At 31.1% G+C, this 27,404-nt stretch overlaps 1 protein-coding gene across 6 annotated transcripts in view; it reads left to right on the top strand.

Annotated features, from left to right (window-relative positions):
• Positions 1–27,404, top strand: part of EPHA5 (EPH receptor A5) — a 507,554-nt gene that overhangs the window by 397,712 nt on the left and 82,438 nt on the right. For all 6 annotated transcript variants that reach the window (XM_007496389.2, XM_056802682.1, XM_056802681.1 and 3 more), the window contains 2 exons: positions 1,584–1,743; positions 12,168–12,273. In XM_007496389.2, coding sequence (XP_007496451.1) covers positions 1,584–1,743; positions 12,168–12,273 — 266 coding nt within the window. The remainder of the gene's footprint in view (positions 1–1,583; positions 1,744–12,167; positions 12,274–27,404) is intronic.

Raw genomic sequence — 27,404 nt, 5'->3', positions numbered from 1 at the left:
AAATTGCACTAACCCTGGAGTCAGGAAAACCTGAGTTCAGCCCAACCTCAGATTCTTTATTATGTTTTCTTGGGAAAGTTACTTTCTTAATTTTCAGTTACACATAGAAACAATTTTTGACAATTGTTTTCTGAAATTTTAGAATACAGATTTTCTCCCTTCTTACCCTTTCCCCAAAGAGTGAGTAATTGGATATATATTATACCCATACTTAAAACAATATAAATTTCCATGTTGTTTATGTTGTGTTAGAAGATAAATATCACATTTAGAATAAAAACATCAGGAACAAAATAAAGTATAAGAGAGCATGCTTTGAACTCAGACTCCAAATGGTCTTTTTTATGTTTCAAAATATATTAGATTTTGTTTTTATTGTAGAGCACACAAAGTGCCAAAACACACAAAACTACAAATAATTTTATTGGGGAAAAAAGTTGTAAAAAAATAGAGATGCAACTGCTTTAGTATTTAAATCCAGATTCAAGGAATCAAAATCTGAGAAGCTTTTTTTTAAATTTATATTTTAAAAGAGGGTTCTAAATTTACCACTAGACCCCAAACCCCCAGAGCCTTCAAGGCATTTTCATTTTGATTCTTTTTTTTTTTGGAAACTGGCTTTGCTGATTATTATTTAGTTATTTACAGCTGGTTATTATATAATATTTCTATTACTGAATACATTGTTCCCCTGTTTCTCTCTGTCTCTGTTTCATTAGTTCATATGAGTCTTTCTCAGTTTTTTTAACTTATCTTGTTCATCATTTTTTATGGCACAATAGTATTCCATTACAACTATATACCACAACTTATTCATCCATTCCCCAAGGGATGGACAGCCCCTCAATTTCCAGTTCTTCCCTTCTGCAAAAAGAGCTGTCAACATATTTTCATAGAGATAGATACTTTTCCCTCATCTTAGATTTCTTTGGGATACAGAGCTAGTAATGGCATTGTTGGGTCAAAGGGTAAAAGAGTTTTTTGAACTGTGAGCTTGGTTCCATATTGCTCTCTGGAATGGTTAAATCAGTTCACAGTTCCACCAGCACAGTGTTATTGTCCCAATTTTTCCACATCCCCTCTAAAATTTATTATTTTCCGTTTTGGTCATTTTAGTCAATCTGGTAAGTATGAGTGGTATTTCAGAATTGTTTTAATTTAAATTTATCTCATCTACAGCGACTTGGAATATTTTTTCATGGGACTATTAAGAGTTTTAATTTCTTTTTTGTGCCCTGTATATATTTTGTATGCATATTAATGTGCATATATATATATATCATATATGTTATATATAGTCCCTCTTCTAAGTGTCTCTAGGGATGGTCCCATTTTGTCTTTGTACTTTAGTGCCCACATTAAAAATTCCTTTTTAATTGTTGGAGAATACTTTTCAGTCATATATTAAAACAATATATTCATATTTTAGTGATCATTCTTAAAAAATTAGGATGATGTTAAATCAGTTTACAAATCTATTAATTAATTATACTCTCCCAATTTACTGATATGATTCATCTTATTTTCTCTAATACTCACATTTATTTTTGTTTGTTGGTGTATGTGTTTATGTGTGGGTCAAGGATCAAGAGACCAGCTACACAATTATCAAATCTAAAGAAACAACTATTACTGCTGATGGCTTGAAACCAGCTTCTGTGTATGTCTTCCAAATCAGAGCGCGCACAGCAGCAGGCTATGGTGTCTTCAGTCGAAGATTTGAGTTTGAAACCATCCCAGTGTGTAAGTCATTTTAATTACTGTCAGCCCATGTCACTGTAATGGTTACCAGAAAAGAGTCAGTGGATCAATATCCTGGCAGGGAACTCTGTCGGTCTTATTCTCATTGACTCTCTCAGAGGCATGATCCATTTAGTTAAGAAACATCAGTCACGCCATTACTCTAAGTTGGAGGGTTAACACATCTGTCCCTGTTTCCTCATCTCATTTAGTCTAGTCGGAGATGAAACATCAGGAGATCCTTAAACTTTGGAATTTTGTAGACTTTGGTTTTATAGGACATCTATTCCTGCCACACTTTTATACAATTGTTGCCATTCATTTGTGCCTGGTTCTTTTATTATATTCTTCACCTAAGACCATCCACCATAGTAATGTTTATGAGTGAATTCCATAAAAAGTGCCTGTCAGGGTAGGAGGGACAACTATTTTCTCATGAACCACTCTGATTTAAAACAAATTTCTACCACCATCAGTCTTTTCTTGACAGAGCCCCTAGCAATATTTTTGAAAATCTTTTGCAATATGTTTTATTCAGAACAGCATTAGAAAAACACATTTTCACTCGATGGGTCCAAAAATAAATAGTTCAAAAGGAAGAGATTATAAAAATTACAATAACTAAACTTTATAGATGGAAGATTGGCTTTTTCATATTTTTTTTACCTATACTCATTTAAATGTAAGTAGGGCAGTGTTTCATTGAATTTACAGATAAATGTAATTTCATCTATGATTTTCATATATAATGTGTATTTATGTATGTCTGTGTGTCACCTACATATATCTTTTTAGCCCACATATATCTTTTAATTGAGTTTTATTAAAGCATATCCACAAATGAACAAAAATATATTTTGAGTTAAAAGTAATCATTTCCCCTTTTTTCAAGGTGATTAAAATAAAAATGATTTCTAACTAATTTCATTTTATAATGAATGGAAAGGTTATTTTGATAAAATATTATGAATATTTCATGCTATAGGCATTTTTAAAATTATGGTCAAATATATTTAACAGTTCTTTATATTAATATCCTGGCAGCAAGGATCCCATCATGTGTGTATCCTCCAAAGTATTCACTCAGAACATATACTTGTTGTACAGTGGGTGTGTTGGTTTGTGGGTGAACATACTTAAGGGTTATAGGAGAATGAATTGGTATTTTAATTTTATTACTATGATATTTCATTAGATTATTTGCCTTTGAACTAAATCTGCTGAAGCTCAAGTGTTAAGTTTTCAAAAAGTTTGGATCTACAATTTAAAAAAAAACACCTATAATAGTTCTCTCAGAATCCTGGGTGAAATAGGGAAATAATTCTAATTTTTTGAATAACATTTTTTGAAAGTTCACTACTGTTAACCATTATTATTTTTAGCTCCACATCATAAAGGAAACTATGTTGTAAGAATCTGTGATAGCTTTATTGTCACAGAAATGAGAGGGGGAAGTAATTCAAACTTCCTCATGCTAATTATAAAAAAATCTTTTGGAGGTACTTTTAAATGCATATAAAACATTTTAAAAATCTGCATGCTTAGCAAGGCCTAAAATTCATGAGATTAATTATTCCTTCAGCAATCACTTTGTGTAGTAGAATTGAGACAGAATTTCATTTTTGAATATTCAAAATTAAGACACTAATGAAGCAAAAAATGGAAAGAAAAATCTGAGGTGATTACTATTTATGATGAAACCAAAGTAAAGGAATAGAGAAGTAAAAGTAAAGTAGAAATAGAATAATAGTTGTGTTACAGAGTTCTAAAAATAGCTATTCAGTACAAATGAAAACATTTAATATCCGTAGTTACTATTCTTTTAACATGGCTTTTACACTGTGAGTAAGGATTACTTTTCAAGAAAGGGGAGTAGAGAATTTGAGCCATGGGTATAATTTGGAAATTAAGGAAGATGTATTCACTCTTTGTGGCTGTCACATCCTCTTTGCCAATAAGTAGAGAATCATTTGTTTCCAGTGAATAATGTTTGGAAATGACCAAATAAAATAATGTTTAAAATTAAAAAAAAAATAAGTAGAGAATCAAAGGCAAATGACCAAGGGTTCTGGTTCAGAGTTCAACCAAGAAAGAACCCACATTGGAAAAGCTGGCCTTGAAGAAAATCATCATGAAAGTCTCACTGTGTAATTCTAAGCCTGAAGCCAAATGATTTTTTCTCTTTGAAAAATCCATATATGAAAATTCAAACTCACAGAAAAGAAAAATTAAAGAATGATTTTATCATGCAAAGGAATTATTTGGTTTATGAAGGATTTTACTTTATGACAAAATTTTCTTATCTATATGTCTCTTATGCAATTCTTTTTTTGCTGTAAAGATCAGCCTCTTGATATTAAAACATTATTTTTATTATGCGTACTAAGTTATTTTATGATTATAGCTTTGTACCTTATTAGTGAAAAATATATTTAGCATCTAAGTACATCTCTACCACCTGGATGTAGAATGCCTCCAGAAAAGCTATCTGAGATTCTAAGTATGATATAGGTATTCAACCTTTCAAAAGTATAGTTTTTAAGACCTACTTATATGGGATTACTTGTGATCTAGTGACACATTTGCATTTTCACTGACTATATGCCTTTTCTGTTATTTCTCTTCTTCTCTGCCTCAAGCCTTACTGGTTTTGTGAAAGTTCCAGCTAAAATCTGAATGAGACAAGAGATATATATCCCTCTTAAATCTAAAAAGTTTGATTAATCGATTTGTCTGATATATATATATGTATATATATCTTGGTTTATATAATTGTATTCATGCTATCTCTCATTAAGGTAGCTAAATGACACAACAGATGGAGTACCGAGCCTAGATTTGAGAAAATTAAACAATGGAATTCTTGTATTCAAATAAGTATAGCAAATCACCTCATTTCTAGAGTCTTCAATCACTTCATATACAAAATCATGAGGCCATGCTTGATAATTTCTAAAATCCCTTCTGTAAATATGAAGTCATAAATCTTTGATCCTCAGTAAAAATAGACTTCCTTTCCTTTATTTTTCTTTCCTCTTTTTTCTTTCTTTTTCCTGAAGATTAAAAAGAAAAATCACAATAAAAGAAAGAAGTCTTTCTTTTATCATCCATTAATCATATTCTCTTCCACTCCTCTACCCCTGATATTCTTTTTTTACATTTTCTCAGCTGTACATGTTACCTTCATAAAAATATCATATATTAGGGAATAAAAACCTCATAAACAAAGAAAAGCAGAAACATTAAATGCCAACTTTTCAGACCATAATAAAATTAAATTCTATTTAGTAAAGGTCTGTAGACATATAGGTTATAAGCTAATTGGAAACTAAATAATCTAATAAAAAAGAGTGTTAAAAGAGTACCAAAAAAGAAATCATGAAAGCAATAATTTATTTGAAGAAAAAGACAATGAGATTACATTCAAAAACTTGTGGGAAGTAGCCAAAGTAGTATTAATGAGATAGTGAATATCTCTAAATGAATACATCAAAAAAGAGAAAGAGATCAATGCAATAACAATTCAACTAAAAATAAAATTAACACAAAAGAACAAATTAAAAATCCACAATTAAAAACAAAATAGAAAATCTGAAAATCAGAAGATAGAGTACTGAAATTAAAAACAAACAAACAAACAAAGCATTTAACTAATAAATAAAATTGTGGGCAGGTTTTATGGGAAAATAACAATAAGAAAGACCATTTGTTAAATTGATTTTAAGCAGAAAAACAAATTAGTTATATCAAAAATGAAAAAAAAAGTTGAATATACTATCAATGATGATAAAAATTAAACAATCACTATGAGTTTTATTGACCAATTATATACCAGGAAAATTGAAAATCTAAGGAAAAATTAATGAATATTCACACCTATATAAAATTCTCAGAAAAAATAGAAAATGAAATAAAATATTTAAATAACTATATCACAAAGATCATGCTCTACCATTAGGTGGTATATATACCAAGAATGAAGGACCATTTTAATATTTGAAAACTTTCAGGATAACTAACCATATCAAAAGCAATAACAACAAAAATCATATCAGTGGCTTCACAATTAGCCTGACAATAAGTGCAGGAAAAATCCTTTAACAGAATACAATAGTTATTCCAAATAAATACTTTAGAAAGCATCAAAAAAAGCAACAGATGTCTACTTTAAATGGTGTGGTATGCATTATATGAAATTAAAATAAACATGAAACCTTCTCAATTAGATCAACAATGAAGCAAAAATGTCCATTATCACCACTATTATTCGGTATTGTGCTAGAAATGCAAGCTGTATAAGAGAAGAAAAAAGATAATGAAAGAATGCAAATTGGCAATGAAAAACAAGACTATGACTCTTTGCAGGTGATATTGATGCTATATTTAGTGAATCCTAGAAGATCAACTAAAAAAAACTATTTGAAAAAACTAGCAACTTTAGAAAAGTTGCAGGATATAATATAAATTCAAAGGATTAAACCTCTAGTATTTCTATATATATTACCCCCAAAAGCCAAACAATAAGAAATGAGAAATTTAATTTAAAATAATTGCAGATGATATAAAATACTTGAGATTCTACCAACCAAGGCAAATCCAAGGATTATATGAAAGCATTTTCCCCACAACCTAACAATAGATCTGAATAATTGGCTAAATAATAATTGATCATGGCTATACCAAGCCTATATAATAACAGTGACAACTCTATATCTACCTAAGTTTTTTATTCAGTGCCATAGCAATAAAAAAGGAAGAAAATTATAAAAAAATTATTTGGAAGCAAAAATGATTAAAATATTAAGGGTATAAATGAAAAAAAAAACTTTTAAGGAAAAGTTTCCTATATCAGCTCCATATTTCAAACTACAATCAGTAACCATAAAGACAATCTGGAGCTTCATAAGAAATAGAGTAGTAGATCAGTAGAATAGATTAGGTACATAATACATAGCAATGATGAAAACAGTCATTTGGTGTCTGATAAACACAAAGATCTAAGCTTTTTGTTCAATAACTATTTGGCAAAATTGTTGAAGAACTGAACACCAGCATGGCAGAAACTAGGACTAGAACCGGATTTTACAATCTCAATATAATACCAACACAAGATCAACATCGATAAATGAATTAAATATAAAGGCTATTTTCATAATTAAATTAGAGATATATCAATCGTGAAAGGCTTAGCCTCTTTTACTAAGGCAATAATCCAAGATCATTTCAAAAGGTACAACATAAATATATTCACTCAATCCATGAAGAGAACTGGTAAATGCAGGTTGAAGCATACTATTTTTGTTGTTCTTTCTTCATTCTGTTGTTTTATGTGACATGTTTTCTTTTGAAACATGGCTAATATGGAAATGTGTTTGGTGTGACCTTACATGTATAATTGAAAGCAACTTGTTTGCCTTCTCCAGGAGAGAGGTGAAACTGGAGAGAATTTGATATTCAAAATTTTTAAAAAGTGATTGTTCAAAATTATTTTATATGGAATCAGGAAATATTTAGTGAAATGAAAATATTTTTAAAAGTTAAGAAACTGGGGGTACCAGGGTTTCTCAGTGGATTGAGAGCCAGACCTAGAGGCAGTAGGTCCTAGGTTCAAATCTGGCCTCAGACACTTCCCAGCTGTGTGACCCTGGGCAAGTCACTTAAGCCCCATTGCCTAGCCCATACCACTCTTCTGCCTTGGAGCCAATACACAGTATTGATTCTCAGACAGAAGGTAAGGGTTTAAAAAAAAAAGTTAAGAAACTACCCAGAAGTTGCTGATGTTGTATCTGAGAGAAGCAAAACACATGATTACTATTAAAATAGAAAGAGAAGTAACAAAGAAAGGCAGTGAAACTCCTTAGAAATAATTATAAACAATCTTAGTTGTACAAAATGATGAAGAAATACCTTTCCTACAGAAACTGTAGATGACAGATATTATATTTCTGTTACAACTAGCATTTGTTTTGCTTGACTTTGCATCTTTATTAGAAGATTTAACACACCCCTCCCAGTTTTGTTAGGGAGGGGATGGAAAACTGATTTCTGTCCATTTATTTTTTTAAATATAGATATAAGAAGGTTCTATTAATATGAAATGTTGTAGGCTTTCAGAGGTCACTGAGTTATTAGTTTTGCTAAAGTATTTTATTTTGTTAAAGAGGAAACACAAAATTTTATGATCTATCAATATACACAAGGTAAAATAAAATCTTAAATTGAAAATTAACAATTACATAATTGTAGAATTATGAAAAATATAAAAATGAAAATGAAACAATCTCTATTCTCAGAGGTTATAATTTATTAGTGAAGAGGGGGCTTCATTAGGGCCATCTAATTTCCAAAGGGGTCTGTGCAAAGAAGAAGGTAACCAAAGCCCCAGGTCAAATGTTATTCACTCCATAAATCCTTCTCTGGTCATCTTGTTAGTAATTACTTCCCATCTTGGACCTCAGATAGCACCTTTTGCCCTTCTCACCTTTACTGTACTTTATCATGTATGATTGTGTATTATGGGTACCGATTCTTGTACACATTAGAGGTCTGAATAACTACATGTTAATTTGGGGAAAATAAAACAGAGTAGGTAGGTGGTGATATATACTAAAAACTTAATTTTTGGCACTTAAAAGTTTGTGGGAAAACAACTCCAACTTCAAAATAATTCACCAATTTAGTATAATGTAAATCACAGCACGTGACAAACATAATCAGATTAATTAATCTTGCTTGGAATAGAAGAGGGAGAATTAAATTTAAAACATTAAATTCAGTTCGTTTTCTAAAACTCATTTATAAAGATTAAGATTCTTTTACAAAGAATGCTTAGGAATTGAAAAACAGAATAATTTGTGTGACTATATTTTCTATGTCATCAGTTGCAAGTGAATCATATGTAGGCTAACCATGCAGTAGATCAGCCCTGATGAATGTAAAAAATAAATTTATATTACATATTTCATTGTGATTATATCATTGTTATAGACACTTAGTAACATTTCATTCTCATTTGGGACTTTGTCTTTTCCAAAATCAAACAACAAAAAAAACTAATCTATTTCTGTACTGTTTTTAATAATAAAGAAGTTAGCGTGATCTTGCCTTATTTAGTCTAGTAGGGCCTCTAATCATTCATGTTATCAATTATGTTAGCAAACCTTCAGGAGCAGGATTTATTAGATAACTTCTGCCCTTCCTGTCCTGTCAGATCTTAACAACAGATTACAACCTGTCAATTGAAACTATCCTTATATTTTTGTCCAGTGCTTCAATTTCTCAATCATTCAGAATGTGATCTTTCAAATGAATATATTGCCTAGCATCTAATGGATCTGAGTAATTTAAGTTTACTGGATTTTGAGTAATTTAATTAATTTTAAAATGTCAATTTAACTTCTTGGTAACAATTTTGAATTTTAAGAGGAACATACTTTCTATTCTGAATAATGTTATTTACTCAGTCACTATGAATGAAAATAATGACCCTAAAATTATGACTAATTTTATTTTGAGACTTAAGTTATTCTCTTCCATCATTGACTACTCCCCCTACTTCATTTTTCCTTTGTGCTATTTATGTTGGTCATCAAACTTAAATTGACTTGAATCTCTTTTATTTGCTTTATCTGTTTCAGTTTTATTTTGTCAAATAACAATTTTCGTGTAAAATAATTTGAAAACCTTAAAATAATACAAATGTTATGTATTATTATTGTCATCATAATCTCTCAAATAAGTTCTAAATTTTTAAGGAACCCATATAACATATTTTTTCATAATTTTCAGGTCTCTGAATGTTGTACCCCATGCTTTGCTCAGAGGGGATACCCAGAATATATCTCAAATGATCCAATGCATATAAAAATAAAATTTTTATTTGTGTGACATATTTAATAAATTTTGGGATAGTGTATTACCTTTCTATGTCCCACTATTTTCTACTTCACAGTCCACATTAGAGATACTTACTTAACTTAATATATAATAAATGGTGGTATCTTAACTAAATGTGTAGTCATTAAATGTAAATATACACAATATATTATCTTTCAAATGACAAATTATTATAATATTCTTCCTTTAAATATTTTAAACAGAATTAGAGTTCCATGTCATTGAATCTATTTTGAAGACATTTTATATAAGAATTACTATTTTTTAAATTTACTTTAAGGTTAATAATTGTAACAATAAATTGTTTACAAGCATCCAATAATATAGTATAGGCATCATATAATTAGCAAATGAATTGATTATACAGATGAAATGGAAGGCATTGTGTATTTTTACTGTAATTTACTTTGCATTTCATTCTTTACTCTGTGCTAGTCTATGATCATCTACTTTAAAAAATCACAGAATGGCCAAATCACAGAATCTAAGAGTTGGAATGTATCTCAAAGGTCCTCTGGTAATACTTTCTCACTGAACAGCAAATCTCTCATCTGTCTCACATGTAGACATTCATTCAATATAGTCCTTTTCATCTTTGAATAACTGAAATCATTGAAAAGATTATTTCTATTGTGTGGAATTTAAGTATACATATCTCTAATTTCAGAATGACACTATGACTATGACTGCTGTGTTTGGTTCTCCTAGATATGACAAAATAAAATGAATCATGTATGTTTCACAAGCAAGCTTTTTAGATGCATTAAATCAGAGATTATATCAGTTATACATATTTTTCAAGATTTATCATTCCCAGGTCCTCTAACCATTCACTATATAAAGTATTTTATTTTATTTTGTTTTATTTGCCCAAGTTTCTGAACGATCCCATGATAAAATGAATCAAATCAAAGCCAAGAGGGCCTATGTTCAGATACTTCATCTGGCAAGTCATACAAACTAAACCTGATTAAATCCAACTCTTTCTAATAGTACAAAGAATATATTGTTTAATGTGTTCCCAAATGTTGCTGGGAATCACCATCAAGTTCATCAGCTCATATTTCAGGTAATTTGCATTGGTTCTTTTTTGACAACAACAAAAGTTTTTCTTCTACTCTTATGGAAACATTCTTTATAATTTTTTGAAAAGTCACAGAACAATATCAACATATAATATCCACATTCTTTCACAAATATGTGATATAAATTGTTTAGTTTTGGTGGCTAGAACTTACTGAGGATAGATGGAGATTCACATTCTTTTTACTAATTGTATTTTTACCTCCCTGTTCATTTCTACCTCATCCTCATATAGAATATAATTCTCTAATTCTTTGGCTTGATATTGAAAACTCACCATCAACTTGCCCAATGCTACTTTTCTAATCTTTATATACTTAATTTCCTTCCCCGAGTGTTACAGTTTACCTGTTAAGACCTAATTGATATTCTTTCAAATGCCACTCAAAGTGCTCTTTCATTGGCTTTTCCTATATACATAGAAATTTTCCATCTTTCCTCCTTACCTTTAGTTTTTCTTAGTTTCTTCTCAGCTTAAAGTTTTTCTTTGTAAGAATTCTTTCCCAGCCCCATCCCATACCCCTCAGCTGCTACTGCCTTGCCTTGTCAGATTATCTAAATCTACTTTGCATATTTTTGTCTGATCCTCAAGAAATATGTTTGAGTTAATCTAGTGTAAATGATGAATGATGCTTCCTACCATTTTCCTTGCCCTTTTTCTGTATAGATGTACTTCTCAGGCTAGATATGTCTATAGTTTTATCTTTTAGGAGGATGCTTAATCTCACATACATGCACATGTTATATCTGTGCTTGATTAGACAAAGTTTTCCCCCTTCATTTTAAAAGTAGCTGTCCACAGAATTTTGAACTTGAACACTAACCATACAGATATTTTAAATGAGATCATATTTTATATAAAGACATGCTTTGCATATAAACTGTTAAAGTTACTTCAATGATCTACCTGATTTATATTATAGAGTACTTGATTATAAGACTTATATTTCCACTTCACTTCATATCTTATATATGAAATTTTATTTCAGGTAAAATAAATGAGCTTTTAGTAAGTAACATAATAAGTATCACTTTGCATAGGATAGAGATAGTATATCTAACACATCTAAGAACTTCATAATGCTTTTTAGATTGATATAAATTTCATTTACAAAGCAAATAATTTTCTCAAGGAATAGCCATTTTAAATTTTTTTTTAATTTTTGATTTTTGTTAAGAGGCTCTAAAGCAGAAAAAAGTTCTGATAAGCAATTTTATTAAAACTTTTAAAAACACAAATATAACCTCAGTTGTCTCATTTCTAAAATAGATGCCATAAAACCTATGGTGTTTTCTGTATAGTTTTGTGAATTTATGTAAAATGCCTTGAAATCCTTATATGCTATAAATGTCTATTATGCTCTTATTATTACAACTTATTAAAAATTCTCATTGGAAATATTAATTACCATTTTAATCATTATTTTCTTTTATGGCTTCTCTTTCAGCAATCGCAGCCTCTAGTGATCAAAGCCAGATTCCTATAATTGCTGTATCTGTTACAGTGGGAGTCATTTTGTTGGCTGTGGTTATTGGTTTCCTCCTCAGTGGAAGGTAAGAGAGAAGCTATCATTCTGAACTTTGAAGATTGTCTTTTCTTAACCTTGATCTGTGGGGTTTGGTTTTTTGTTTGTTTGTTTGTTTTTTGGTTTGTTTGTTTTGGTTATAAGCATATCCTGAGTCAAATTATGCAAATGGCATAGAAATAGAAGACTTTATCACATAGATATATTTTTCAGACCTCACTTGGACACATGCATCTATTTTTCAATCATACAAATTTTGAATTCCTATGTATTCTATATCCAGAAATAGTGCATGTGGGCTGGGACCTCCTTTGAGCCTTAATGTGTTCAAAGTAATCAAACTTAATTTGTTCAAAGTAACCAAATGTGATTTCTTACACTGAAATGGAAAGATTAAGAAGGTACTTTGTTTTAGAAGTGTGCCTGAGTTATTTATTCATAGTGAATGGGGTGCTCCATTGGATTGGGGACTGTTCAAGGATTCTACTGGTATCTTAAGAGGAACAGGGAAGATAAGCAATCATTCTAACATAACAAGCAGTCTATTTCTTGAAGTTGATTGACAAAATAAAGAACAGCTGGTTTTCATGAGTGAATTTACTTCAGTTCACAGACAATTGCAGCTGATCACTATCAACTTTGAGGTGCAGTGATTTTGTGAGTCTTTATGAAGTCTTTTAAAAAATATTTTACCCTCAACTAAATCCTTCTAGGACTTATTTCTTATTCTAAATAATAGGACAACATGGAAGAAGATACCCAGTGCCATAATATATATTATTCATCCAAAATTCATAACCAAATTCCTTTTAATCCCACCTAAAGCAACCTATAGGATTAGAAAATAGCATTTCTTATTAGTAAACTGGATTTTATGTTGTAGTAGAGTGGCAAATGTGGAGTCAGAAAATTTGAATTTGATTCTTGGATCAAGATCTATGTTATCTTGGGCAAATAATTTAATATCTCTAAAGTCTCCATTTCTTGAACTGGGAAATGAAAGTATTATAACAGAAAAACTGCAAAATAACTTGCAACTCTAATCAACAGGGTGATGAATGTACCTGATGGTGTTCCTTTCCCAACCATAAACATATGTAGTAATTTTGCATTCTTATCAATGATCTTCCATAGTAAAAGCAATCTATTTGAAATGAGTTTGGGAATAGAACCTTTGGAACATCTTAATATAAATCTTTTCAAAGCAAAATAATTAAACCTGTTAAAAATACAAATTTACTCTGTTAGATCCCTGAAAATGATCCTATCAGAGGATCAATATTCACATTTATTTTTGCTGTGATACTAATTTACTTTTGATAGTTTGGCCTCAACTAAACACATAACTACACATAATTTGATATTCATAAAATACTGAATTTTATTGGCAGCATAGATTAATTACTGCATCTTCAAACTGCATTGGAAAGAAGTGCATTTTATTCCTATTTGATTCCCAAAATGTACTATGTACTTAAGCATAAAACTGTTCATTCATTGATTTCTCAGAAACACATGGATTATTCCTTTCCTTTCTTTCTTTACTCTCTATGCACATGTGGTTAGAAAGCAGTTAGTTTTAACAAAAAGCAGCTATAACATATTACAGAAATATTCTTTCTCACTGTAAGGGAGGTGTTTGTTTAGTGTAGGTTAAATAAGAACATTTCTCTCCTTTTAGCTATATGAAGATCAACCATAGACTATTCTCTTTTCCTTATGTGGGAGAGAAACCCTTCAATATATTGATCATTTTTTTGAAGAGCACTGAGTTTTTCACCTTCATTTAAATCAGGACAAAGAATTAGGAGGAAGGTGACTTCCATCAGTCAGCCACAAAGTGATTTAAAGCCTGAATTTGTTAGATTAAGGAAGAGTGATATCATATGTTCTACTTCCCTTATCAAAACTCACAACAATTATTATGTAATCAAAAGGACCAGGCTTCTTTATTTAGCTTTTTTGGTTCTTTATTTTCTTAGCAAATTCTCTGTAAATCATTGACAGTGAAAATAAGTAATATTCTGAAACCAAAATGTCCAGGGCATGGGGAATATGAGGAGGAATACATTTATATACTCTCAATGATAGAGAAAATATTTTAAATAAAACAACATTGTAAATAGATTAAAGAACCTAGAAACATAAACTGCAGACCTATTCCAATTGTTGAATTTGTCCTTGAGTAATTGGATGATTTTTGACAGAATAAAATAAATATTGTTTCCAAATCATAAATGAATTTCATTATATTCATTTCTCTTAGGTCATTCTTTTGAAATTAACTTTAGAATATTATTTTGAAATATTACTTAAACTTTTCTTTTCTTTTTTGATCCTTCAAGGAGATAATTCCTTTTCCATACTTATTCAATTTTAGCTAAGTATTATCTTTATTCTGTGATTTAAAAGATACCCTTATTTCCCCTTAAATACATAGAATAAAAAGGCTTTATTTGACCAGATTTTATCTCTGTGCTGACTTTGTTTTGCTTACCTCTGAATGCCCCGCATTTGTATGTTGCAAATGCTTCTTGCCACTAGCTAGGACCCTCAGGTTCCTATTATTAAATCTTTGCCCCTTTACCAGGGCCTTCTCCATCAATCCCTATTGGATTATCAGCCAGAAATCTAAAAAGAAAATCACCTCCACTTTCAACTGTACCCTCTAAAGGACCATTCTCAATGTTTCTCTTCATGTAGCCCCCACCTTTTCCCCTCAATGATTATACTCCAGGTAAATTTTTAAAAATGACTTTGACTCTCTTCCTCATATAAACATATTACTTTATTCATCTTTAAGATTCAGCTTTAAGATAGCAAGATGTAAGAACAGACTTCTCAACTTAGAATTTTAAATTTGTGACTCAGTTGTACCTCTACTTACTAGATGATGTTATTGAGCAAATTGGCAAATCTCTCTGAACTTCCATTTCCCAACACATGATAAAGAGGAAATACTCAAGCTGCTTACTTGAACCTTATAGGACTGATGTGAGGAAAATGCTCTGCAACCTAAAAATTGCAATATAAATATGAATCATAACTATTTTTCATATATAATAATTCATTAATTCATCAATGAATATTCATATGTAATAAATATAATAATAATTATATCATATAGGAGAACACCATCAGCTATTGTTGTCTATTAGTTTAAATTATCTTATTGAATTAATACCTGTTTCTTAGCTAGGACCTAAGAGAAATTGATATTTATCAGGTATATTTTATTCTGGAATCATTAGAAAGTTTGAACCCCAGTGATATTTGTAAGAGAGAAGACTGTCAGTTGGCATAGGGTCAAATTGGATGACTTACAGGCACTATCATGCAGAGGAAAAGAGGGTGAGAAATGTTAAATGAAAGAACAGTTACCATAACTGGAATTGAAAAACCTACCTATTGCAGAACTCTATCTGTCTGTCTGTCTGTCTATCTGTCTGTCTGTCTCATCTCTCTCATACCTATCTATTTATCTATCTCTCTACTATCTATCTTCTAACATATTTGTCTTTGTGTCTGGATATGAAATGTTACTTGATTCTGTGTGACTAAAGGCAGTTTAATTTGCTGTATAAGAAAAGATGTACCTGCTTTTAATAGTTAATCAGGATATTTTCTTTTGTCTTTTAAAACACAGTCTTTATTCATACCCTTTTTTCTTACAATGATATGACAAAAGGCAGCTTTTCCTGGGTTAGAGCTACTTTGCTGACATCTCAAAGACAAGATATTTTAAAAATACTTATAAAGTTCTTTATTATTTTTACACATATTTTATTTTATCAATTCCATGTAATAGCAATTTTCCACATGCATTTTCTGAAATTATAAGATTGAAATTATCTCCTTCACTCCTTTCCCACCCCCCTTCTTAAAATGATAAACACTTTGATCTGTGTTAAACAAGGACTGTCCTGTACAACATATTTCCATATTGGTCATTGTTGTAAAAGAATACTCATATAAAACCCAAACCTCAAAATAAAAACAGTAATAACCTAAAGTGAAAAAAACATAAATGCTTTGATTTGTATTCCAACTCTGACATTTCTTTCTCTGGAAGTGGATAGCATAAGTTCTTCCAAATTGTTCTGGATCATAGTACTGCTGAGAGTAAAGTCTCACACTTGATCATCATGCAATATTACTGTTGCTGTGTCCCAGTTTCTTGTTTCCATTTCTAATTTTAGTTATATTGGTTTTATTTACACAAAATCCTTTAAATTTAATATGATCAAAATCATTCACTTTATATCTCATAATGTTTGCTATCTCTTGTTTGATCATAATTTATTCCCTTCTCCATAGATATGACAAGTAAATTAGTTTATCAATGTTCCCCTAATTTATTTGTGTCAGCATTCATTATGTCTTAATTATATACCTATTTTGATGTTATCTTAATATGAATAAGATACTGGTTTATAGCTAGCTTCTGCTGTACTATCTTCTAGTTTTACCAGCAGTTTTTTTTTTTTGCCAAATAGTGCATTCTTATTACAAAAAATGGGATTTAGGGATTTATCACACTAGATTGCGAAGGTCATTTAAATCTTTATATTGTGTAACTAATCTATTCCACTTATCCACCATGCTATATTTTTAGCCAGTGCCATATTATTATCATGATTACTGCTTTATAATACAGTTTGAGATCTTGTATAATTAAGCCACCTTCCTTCACATTTTTTTTTATTAAATTCCTTTGATATTTTTTGAACTTTGGTTATTTCATATATATTTATTATTATTTTAATGTCTATAAAATGATTATTTGGTAGTGTTATTGGCATGGTGCTTAATAAGTAAATTAATTTAAATATAATTTTCATTTTTATTATATTAGCTTGGTCTATCCATGAGCAATTAATATTTTTCCACTTGTTTAGATCTGACTTTATTTGTGTGAAAAGTGTTTTGTAATTTTATTCATATAGTTACTGGGCTTGTCCTGGCAGGTAGATTGCCAGGTATTTTATATTTTCTAAAGTTATTTTAAGTTGAATTCCTCTTTCTATCTCTTGCTGCTGGGTTTTGTTGGTAATATATAAAAATCCTGATAATTTTTGTGGTTTTCTTTTTTATACTGCAACTTTGCTGAATCTATTAATTTTTTCAATTATTTTTTTTAGTTTATTGTCTAGAATTCTCTAAATATACCGTCACATCATCTGAAAGGATTGATAGCTAAGTTTCCTTGGTGCCTATTTTAATTCCTTCAATTTGTTTTTCTTCTCCTATTGCTAAAACTAGCATTTCTAGTTGTAATGATCAGTGCAAGAGGGGAAATTGGAATTTTGCATGAAGGGTTTGAGACCATTATTACATAGTACATTGAATAATAGTGATGATAATGAGCATTCTTATTTCATCCATGATCTTATTTTGAAGGCTTCTAACTTATCTTCATTACAGATGATGCTTATTAATGTTTTAAATACATACTACCTATCATTTTAAGGAATGATCCATTTCTTGCTATGCTTTTTAATGTTTTTAATGGCATATGGGTGCTTTATTTTGTTAATGGATTTTTCTGCATCCATTGAGATCATGTTATGAATTCTGTTTTTTTTTTTGTTGTTAGTTATTAATATGGTCAATTAGGCTGATAATTCTCCTAATAGTTAACCAGCCCTGCCCTTCTGGAATAATCCCATTTGGTTAGAGTGAATGACTGTTATAATATATTGCTGTAGTTTCCTTACTGGTATTTTATTTAAATTTTTTGCCTCAATATCCAGTAAGGAAAATGATATATCATTTTCTTTCTCGGGCTTTTGCCTTTCCTAGATTTCTTTATATCATCAAAGAATTTGGTAGGGCTTCTTTGCCTATTTTCTCAAATGGTCTATATATTATTGGGATCATCCATTCTTAATATGTTTGATACAATTCACTTGTGAATCTCTGTGGTTTTGTATATTGGGGGGGGGGAATTCTTTGATGACTTGTCCAATATCTTTTTTCTGAGATTGGATTATTTAAATGTTCTATTTCCTCATTCTTATTCTGGGTATGTATATTTTTTTTTATTATCCATACATTTAAATTAGGTTGTCAGATTTATTGTTATATAATTGGACAAATAACTGAATGATTGCTAATTCCAATGAGAGGAAGGTTTAGGCATTGTCCATCACCCCAACTTGTACATTCCTCTATATTTTAACATTTTGCACCTCTTTAGGTGAGAAAATTTACCCTATTCCCCCTCTCCCTTACATCTTCTTTTTGTGCAATCCTCTTTTGTTCCTTGATTTTGTTTTAATATCATCTTATCTTAATCATCTTACTCTTGCACCCTTTCTCTATGTATACTAGGAACTGCTCTAATAATGATAAAAGTTATGTGTGACCAATATCATCTTTCCACAATATGAATACTTAGAGTTTGACTTTATTGAATCCCTTAAATTATCACTTTTAATTTATCATTTTAGTCTTCTTCTGGGTCTGTATTTGGACATAATACTTTCTTTTTAAGTCTGGACTTTTCATCAGGAATGCTTGGAAATTTTTTTTTTGATAAATGATCATTTTTTTACCCTGAAACAATATACTCAATTTTGCTGGGTAGGTGATTCTCAGTTGTGAAACCAGTTCCTTGAATATCATATTCCCTGCCTTCCAATCCTTTGATGTAGAAGGTGCTAAATCCTGTATAATCCTGCCTGTGATTCCATGATATTTGATATTTTTTTTTTCTTTCTGGATGCTTACAGTATTTTCTCTATAACCTAGAATATCTTGAATCTGGCTATTATATTTCTGGGAGTTTTCATTTGCAGATCTTTCAGTTTCTATTTTACTCTCTTGTTCAAAAATATTAGGACAGTTTTCTTTAATATTAGTAATGTCTAGGGTTTAATTTTATTTATTTTATCATGACTGCCAAGTAATCCATTAATTTTGAAATTATTTCTCCTGATTCTATTTTCCAGGTCAATTTTGTCAATGAAATATTTCATGTTCTCTTCTATTTTTTTCAATCTATGATGTATTTTTATTGTTTCCTTATGTCTTGTGAAGTCATTATCTTCTACTTGCCCAGTTCTAATGTTTAAGGAATTGTCTTCTACTTACTTAGTTCTAAAAGTTTAAAGAATTGTTTTCTTGGAGCTTTTGAGCCTTGTTTTCCATTTGGCCAATTCCACTTTTTAGAAAATTCTTTTTTGTGTTGAATTTTTGTTCCTCTTTTCCAATTTGGTCAATTCTGTTTTTTAAGATGTTACTTTCTCCTTGCATCACTTTTCTTTCTCTCCTCCGTTTTCTTTTACCTTTCTTATTTGATTTTTTAATTACTTTTTAGCTCTTCCAGAGCCCAAGACCAATTCCCATTTTTCTTTAAAATTTTGCGTGTAGTTGCTTTGTTCTCACTTTCCCCTTCCAAGACTTTGCCTTGATCTTCTTTGTCTCCATATAACTATTCTTTGATTAATATTTTTAAATGTTTGTTAATTTTCCTACCTTTTTTTAATAAACATGAATTTTCATCTTAAAGGTGAGCTCTGTTCTCAGAGTGGAGGTGTGTTCTCTTAAAGTGCAATGTTTCATTCTGCTTCCCTCAGCTCTGATTTATGCAATTTTCACTTCTTCCATGTTGATGTGATGGCTTGTGTCTTGGAAACTCTGAAAGTCACCTCCAACTCCTAATTCATTCTCCACTAAGTACTGATGATGGCGTGCAGGGCCAGAACACTGTGAGCTACCTTTTGGTGGTGCCCTGGACCTCACTCTGCACTTATACTTGTTAGGTGAATGGTAGAAGGCCTTGTGCTAATCTAGATATCTTCATTGCAGTCTTGGCAAGAATTCTTGGCTTCCCCTTGATAATGAATCCCCTAGTCACATGGTAGACTGCCTTGCACTGGGGCTTGGGGTCTCAGTGTAGACTTAGATAGGAACTCTAAATTTCATTCTGGTCCTTAACCAACAGGGCACAGTGCATACTAACTCATACTGGGGCATAGAGTCTTGCAGTAGGTTTTAGCAGGGTTTGTGGTCCTCCCATTAGGCTTGTACCTCTCAGTTACACTGTGGATTATTTTGTGTTAGGGTTTGGGCAAGTCTAATTTCGAACTTGGACTAGAACTTGGAACTTCAACAGTTGCAATGTCCTGCTATTGCCTTAGGCAAGACCTCATGGTCTGAATGTTAACCTGGGCCTAGGTTCAGAACCTGAAGCAATAGGGGGTAAAGTGGGGGAACTTGTTGGCTTGCACTGAATCTCCTTGGTGCTGCCTTGTTTAGGGTCATGCTCCCCTTTCACATCAGTTAAATAGACCCTCTCTGACTAGCTTCCAAGTTGCTTTCTGAAGGAATATTGCCTTGTTCCATCCCCTTATTAGTTCTATCTCTTCAGTATTTATTTTGAAGTATTATTTTGCAGTTATTAGGAAAGAAGATTAAAGGTGTTTTGAGCTTTTTCTCTGCCTCTATGCTGTCATCTTGGCACTGCCTCCTTTTCTCTGAGTAACTTTCTTTATATGGGAAAAAGAAATAAATGCATTGTTTTGTTCCTTAGATATTTCCATTACAAGAGACAAATAAAATGTACATTTCTGATGCTGTCATAAACTAGCAACATCATAATAGTACATGATCTTTAAAAATCAATTATGACAAAAGACATATAAGGTAATAAGTGTGCATATGCATGTATGTGGCATAAGTATATTATAGGAACAGGTTGAAATAAGGAGAATATGGATCATTCTATAGCATAGCTGAATCTGTGATACTAAATGCTTTCTTTTTACTCTTGTAGTTTATTCTTTTATAAATATGTTTGCTTTTATATGAAAATAGTATCTTTTAAAAATACAGGCTTCTCTAAATACAAATACCTGGGGAGAAAGTATTTTTCTTCCCAGGAATAATTCTTACAAATAGCTCAGTCCAAATTCTTCTCATGATACCCTCATGCCCCAAAATGAAACACTTGGTGCTGAGCCTTAGACTTTCTGTTGATGACACCATGCATTCTCAGTAAGAAAAGATCGAGGGCTGATACTTTTATCAGTCATAATGTGACATAAAGATTTCATTTTATCATTCATATTTTAATGCATGATTCAGAATTCTAAGAGGGCATTTGCAAAATTAGAACATAATCTTCAGGCAGTAACACTGTAGCTTCCTCTACTTAGTCACATTATTTAGTGTTTTTTCTATATGAATACACTTTAAGGAAACATGGCCTTCACTGCTGATGCACAAATCCCATGGCACAAAAGTCGTTGACACTGAAAACCATAGACCACAAAATTAGAAATTAAAATGATACCCTATCTCCCTTCTGCTAATGGAGAAATATTTTCCCCCATGGTGATTTCTCTATATTATTTTTTCAATAACCACAGAATAGAGCTTCTTAATTTTAAAATCTAATATATTTTTCCATTCAGAATTTTTATCTGATGTTTCTCCCTCATTTTCTTTTGGCTCACTTTATTCATTTATTCATGGCTTTTTGCAGCACTTGGCTCTTTGGACATTTGAAAATTAATGCAGAAACTCTCTCAAATTGTCTAAGTTATAAACTCAAAGAATTAAATGAAATATTTAAGTGAATAGCCCCAGAAAACCATGTTACTTTGCAACAAAAATAGAGAAAATGGAAAAAGGCAAGAAAACATAAAGAAAGTTATTAATCTCTTTACTTATGGAATACCCATATCCACTTCCCCTCTATGATCAATATATAGCTCTTAAAATGCATTACAAATTAATGAACTCAGTCATGGATCTTGGTTTATTGTTATTAATTAATTGATATATACTATCATAGATTAGAGAGCCTTGAAAACATTGAAGCAACCATAGCTATAACACTTGGCAGTTATAAGAAGTTTTATATCATTGTTTAGTTGATATTCCTAGATTTGAACTGACTTTTTTATTCTGTATTTAGAAATGGATCATAGAATTTTTAAAAATAATTTTAAAATAAGATTAAAAATAATTAAAAATAAATATAATAATAAATATAATAAATTAAAAAATTAAATTAAATTTAAAATTTTTTAAATAAAAAAAGAATTTTAAAATGATTTAAAACAACTCTGTGTCCATCTACACCAGACTCTTCATTTTGTCATAATGCAGTATTGTTGTGCCAATATTTTCTCCACTCTTTATGCATTCCCCATCCTTGGTTGGAGAGACAGGTTAGTTTCCACATAATGGAATTGATGCCCAATTATAGGAAGTTTCTTAGCCAATTAAATGACAGAGCTGAGATTTTTATCCAGTACTTCTGATTCCAAATTCAGTGAAATTGTGGCCTCAAATGGATCAACAATTTGATTAAATTTATGCATAATACTATAAATTTGATGACAGTTGATCAGTGGAATGCATATAAGTATTGAATAGCTTAAAGTTGAAAAAAGTTTTATTTAGTCTTTCACATTTTGCATTCAAAGCAGAGCATAACTGTAGCCATTATTTATTGAACAATGGTTATTCTTCCTACTTGGCATCTATTAGCAGTATATTAACATACATTGGATATATTTTAGAAGTAGCAGTTTTCCCATGACATGCATTTCTTGCCTGACATAATACCCCTGGTGAAGGATAGGGCAATATTCCTAACTCAACTCTTACTGAAAATAGAAAATTAAAAATAATGACCAGATTTTATATAATACTTTCAAATGTACCAAATGATTTAGATATATTATATAATCTGAGTATCTCAGTGAACCGATAATGAATATTTTATTAGGAATACTAGAGGAATTTTTATTTCCATTTTATAGGTGAGTAAATTGAGGTTCAGAAGAGTTGTGACTTGCCCATTTAACTTGAAATTTACATATTCCAAATCTAATATTTCAAACTACTGCATGAAGCTTTGGTATAGACTTTGTCCCCTTACTCATTGGAGTACTTAAACAGTGATGCATTTTATTTTGGTAAATGGTACCTTCTGAACAAGCACCCGAATTCCTTTTGGACTGATATTCTATCTCTGACTCATACTACTTGTATGATCCTGAACAGGACATATAAAGGGCAAGTCTCAACTCTTCTGAACCTCAATTTACTCACTTATAAAATAGAGATAAAAATTCCTATAGCATCCTTAATAAACTGTTGCTGATAAGGAAGCCATTCAATATTTTTTCCATCTTTTTATTTATTCATGTATTTATTTATTTTAATGCAATTAAAAGTGATCACAAATAATGAGAAAATAAGAAAAAAAATCATTTAATTAAAAAAAACTCCCTCTGTTTTAGAATCAGTCACTAAGTATTATTTTTAAGGCAGAAGAGTGGTAAGGGCTAGACAATTGTGATTAAGTAGCTTCCCCAAAGCTTAGAACCTAATTATTCCTATTTCTGGGCTGGGCTCTCCATCTACTGAGCAACCTTGCTCCCCCACATATTTTTTTTAAACCCTTACCTTCTGTCTTGGAGTTAATACTATGTATTGGCTTGGCTCCAAGGCAGAAGAGTGGTAAGGGCTAGGCAATGGGGTTCAAGTGACTTGCCCAGGGTCACACAGCTGGGAATTGTCTGAGGCCAGATTTGAACCTAGGACCTCCTGTCTCTAGGCCTCACTCTAATCCACCTTGCTACTCAGATGCCCCCCTCCCCCACATATTTTTAATAATATCCTTTCACTACTTCTTTTTGCTTATACTCATTCACCTAAAGATAATAATTAATGATGTTAAATTGGCTTTCCTTGGTTGTATATACTTCCACTTTTTTACTTCTTTCATTCTTACTTCTTTTAATTGAATTTTGTATAATAAAAATATCAAATTTGAATTTATAGACTCAATAAGGCACAATAAGAAAGTTTAAAATAGAAACATATTTAATTTCATGTAACTTTTTCACTAACAAGGAATGTCACTAACAAAAGCAGAATCTGTTCCCCACTCAAACTTCCCTAGCCATCTGACCACTTGCTGTATCTTATTACTCTAAATTCTACAATATATTTTATTTCTGCCCCTTTTCTCCTCTCACACAACTTATTCCTTATTTTCTCTTGTCTAGGCTATGGCAATAGCCCCACTCTGAAAGGAATGCCTTCTAAAACAAAATTGTTGTTATTATCCAATTTTTAAATGAAAATCTCCAATATAGGACATTGTAGCACATCCTGAAGCAGTCCATCCTACTTTTTAAGAGCTCTAATAAATTCTCCCATATTTAAATTATAATGAAATATTTTCTTAATGCATTGAATAAAAATAAATTTAAATGGAAAAATATATATAGAAGAAAACTTGTATTCATGCCCAACATTTTTCATTACAAAAAGCAGCTAAAATTTATATATAAGAATAATAATGGAGATAGTCAAATGTTCACAGTAGAGAAAATCAAAGAAAGAGTAATAAATAAAGTAATAAAACCTATGGCCTCTGATATTTATACAAATACAATGAGTAGGACTTAAAAACAAGTACTAAGAATCTTAGAAGAAAATGTATTTTCATGAGTCTTACTGAGGTACTAGAATTAGAACTATGACTGAAACATATCTAATATATACTAATATAATGTCTAATATATCTAATGTATACTTTATATAAATATAGAGTGAAAATAATAGCTTATGGGCTTTTAAACTGTTCTATGTCATGGAACCCTTTAGAAGTCTGATCAAGACTTTAATGTTTTGTGTAACAACAGCAACAACAATAATAATGAGCCAATAATATTCTAAGAATAATATTTAAATGGATAAAATAAAGCAGGAAAATAAGGGGAAATATAATTATCAAAATATACATACCATTGTTCATGTTGTGCATACATAGGAGAACAGTTAAAAATATAGCTGGATTATTTTCTACATAGGAAAAAAAACCCTGCTGTTAATTATTTTTTTCAAGGCTATTTTTTTAATTTTATAATATTTTATTTGATCATTTCCAAGTATTATTCATTAAAGACAAAGATCATTTTTTTTCCTCCCCCCCACTCCCCGTAGCCAACACGTGATTACACTGGGTATTATATGTGTTCTTGATTCGAACCCATTGCTATGTTGTTGATATTTGCATTAGGGTTTCCTTTAGAGTCTCTCCTCTGTCATGTCCCCTCAACGCTGTAGTCAGGTAGTTTCTTTTCCTTGGTGTTTCTACTCCCACAGTTTATCCTCTGCTTATGAATGGTGTTTCTTCTTCTAGATCCGTGCAGATTGTTCAAGGACATTACACCACCACTAATGGAGAAGTCCATTACATTCGATTATACCACAGTGTATTAGTCTCTGTGTACAATGTTCTCCTGGTTCTGCTCCTCTCGCTCTGCATCACTTCCTGGAGGTCGTTCCAGTCTCCATGGAATTCCTCCACTTTATTATTCCTTTTAGCACAATAGTATTCCATCACCAACATATACCACAATTTGCTCAGCCATTCCCCAATTGATGGGCATCCCCTCGTTTTCCAGTTTTTGGCCACCACAAAGAGCGCAGCTATGAATATTTTTGCACAAGTCTTTTTGTCCATTATCTCTTTGGGGTACAGACCCAGCAGTGCTATGGTTGGATCAAAGAGTAGACATTCTTTTGTCGCCCTTTCGGCATAGTTCCAAATTGCCCTCCAGAATGGTTGGATCAGTTCACAACTCCACCAGCAATGAATTAATATCCCTACTTTTCCACATCCCCTCCAGCATTCATTACTTTCCTTTGCTGTTAGCCAGTCTGCTAGGTGTGAGGTGATACCTCAGAGTTGTTTTGATTTGCATCTCTCTGATTATAAGAGGTTTAGAACACTTCTTCATGTGCTTGTTAATAGTTTTGATTTCTTTATCTGAGAACTGCCTATCCATGTCCCTTGCCCATTTAGCAATTGGAGAATGGCTTGATTTTTTGTACAATTGATTTAGCTCTTTATAAATTTGAGAAATTAAACCTTTGTCAGAGGTTTCTATGAAGATTTTTTCCCAATTTGTTGTTTTCCTTCTGATTTTATTTACATTGGTTTTGTTTGTAAAAAGCTTTTTAATTGGATGTAGTCGAAATTATTTATTTTACATGTTGTGATTCTTTCTATATCTTGCTTGGTTTTAAAGTCTTTGCCCTCCCAAAGGTCTGACATGTATACTATTCTGTGTTTACCCAATTTACTTATGGTTTCCTTCTCTATGTCTAAGTCATTCACCCATTTTGAATTTATCTTGGTGTAGGGTGTGAGGTGTTGATACAAACCTAATCTCTCCCACACTGTCTTCCAGTTTTCCCAGCAGTTTTTATCAAATAGTGGATTTTTGTCCCAAAAGCTTGGATCTTTGGGTTTATCGTATACTGTCTTGCTAAGGTTGCTTTCCCCCAGTCTATTCCACTGATCTTCCTTTCTGTCTCTTAGCCAGTACCAAATTGTTTTGATGACTGCTGCTTTGTAATATAGTTTAAGGTCTGGGACTGCAAGGCCCCCATCATATGTGGTTTTTTTTTTCATTATTTTCCTGGATATCCTTGATCTTTTGTTATTCCACATGAATTTTGTTATGTTTTTTTTTCTAAATCAGTAAAGAAATATTTTGGGAGTTCAAAGGGTATGGCACTAAATAGATAGATCAGTTTGGGTAGGATGGTCATTTTTATTATATTGGCTCATCCTACCCATGAGCAGTTAATGTTTTTCCAATTGCTCAAGTCTAGTTTTAGTTGTGTGGAGAGTGTTTTGTAGTTGTGTTCATATAGTTCCAGTGTTTGTCTCGGGAGATAGATTCCTAAGTATTTTATTTTGTCTAAGGTGATTTTGAATGAGATTTCTCTTTCTAGTTTTTGCTGCTGAGCTGTGTTGGAGATATATAGAAAAGCTGATGACTTATGTGGGTTTATTTGTATCCTGCAACTTTGCTAAAGTTGTTGATTATTTCAATTAGCTTTTTGGTTGAATCTCTAGGATTCTTTAAGTAGACCATCATGTCATCTGCAAAGAGTGATAACTTGGTCTCCTCCTTGCCTATTTTGATGCCTTCAATTTCTTTTTCTTCTCTAATTGCTACTGCTAGTGTTTCTAGTACAATGTCAAATAGTAGAGGTGATAATGGGCATCCTTGTTTCACTCCTGATCTTATTGGGAATGCCTCAAGTTTATCCCCATTGCAGATGATCTTAGATGATGGTTTTAGATATATACTGTTTATTATTTTTAGGAAT

Source organism: Monodelphis domestica, chromosome 6, assembly GCF_027887165.1.
Source record: "Monodelphis domestica isolate mMonDom1 chromosome 6, mMonDom1.pri, whole genome shotgun sequence".
In the NCBI taxonomy this organism is placed as follows: domain Eukaryota; kingdom Metazoa; phylum Chordata; class Mammalia; order Didelphimorphia; family Didelphidae; genus Monodelphis; species Monodelphis domestica.
The sequence above is the reverse complement of the archived record's forward strand: the minus strand, read 5'-3'. Positions and strand labels throughout refer to the sequence as shown.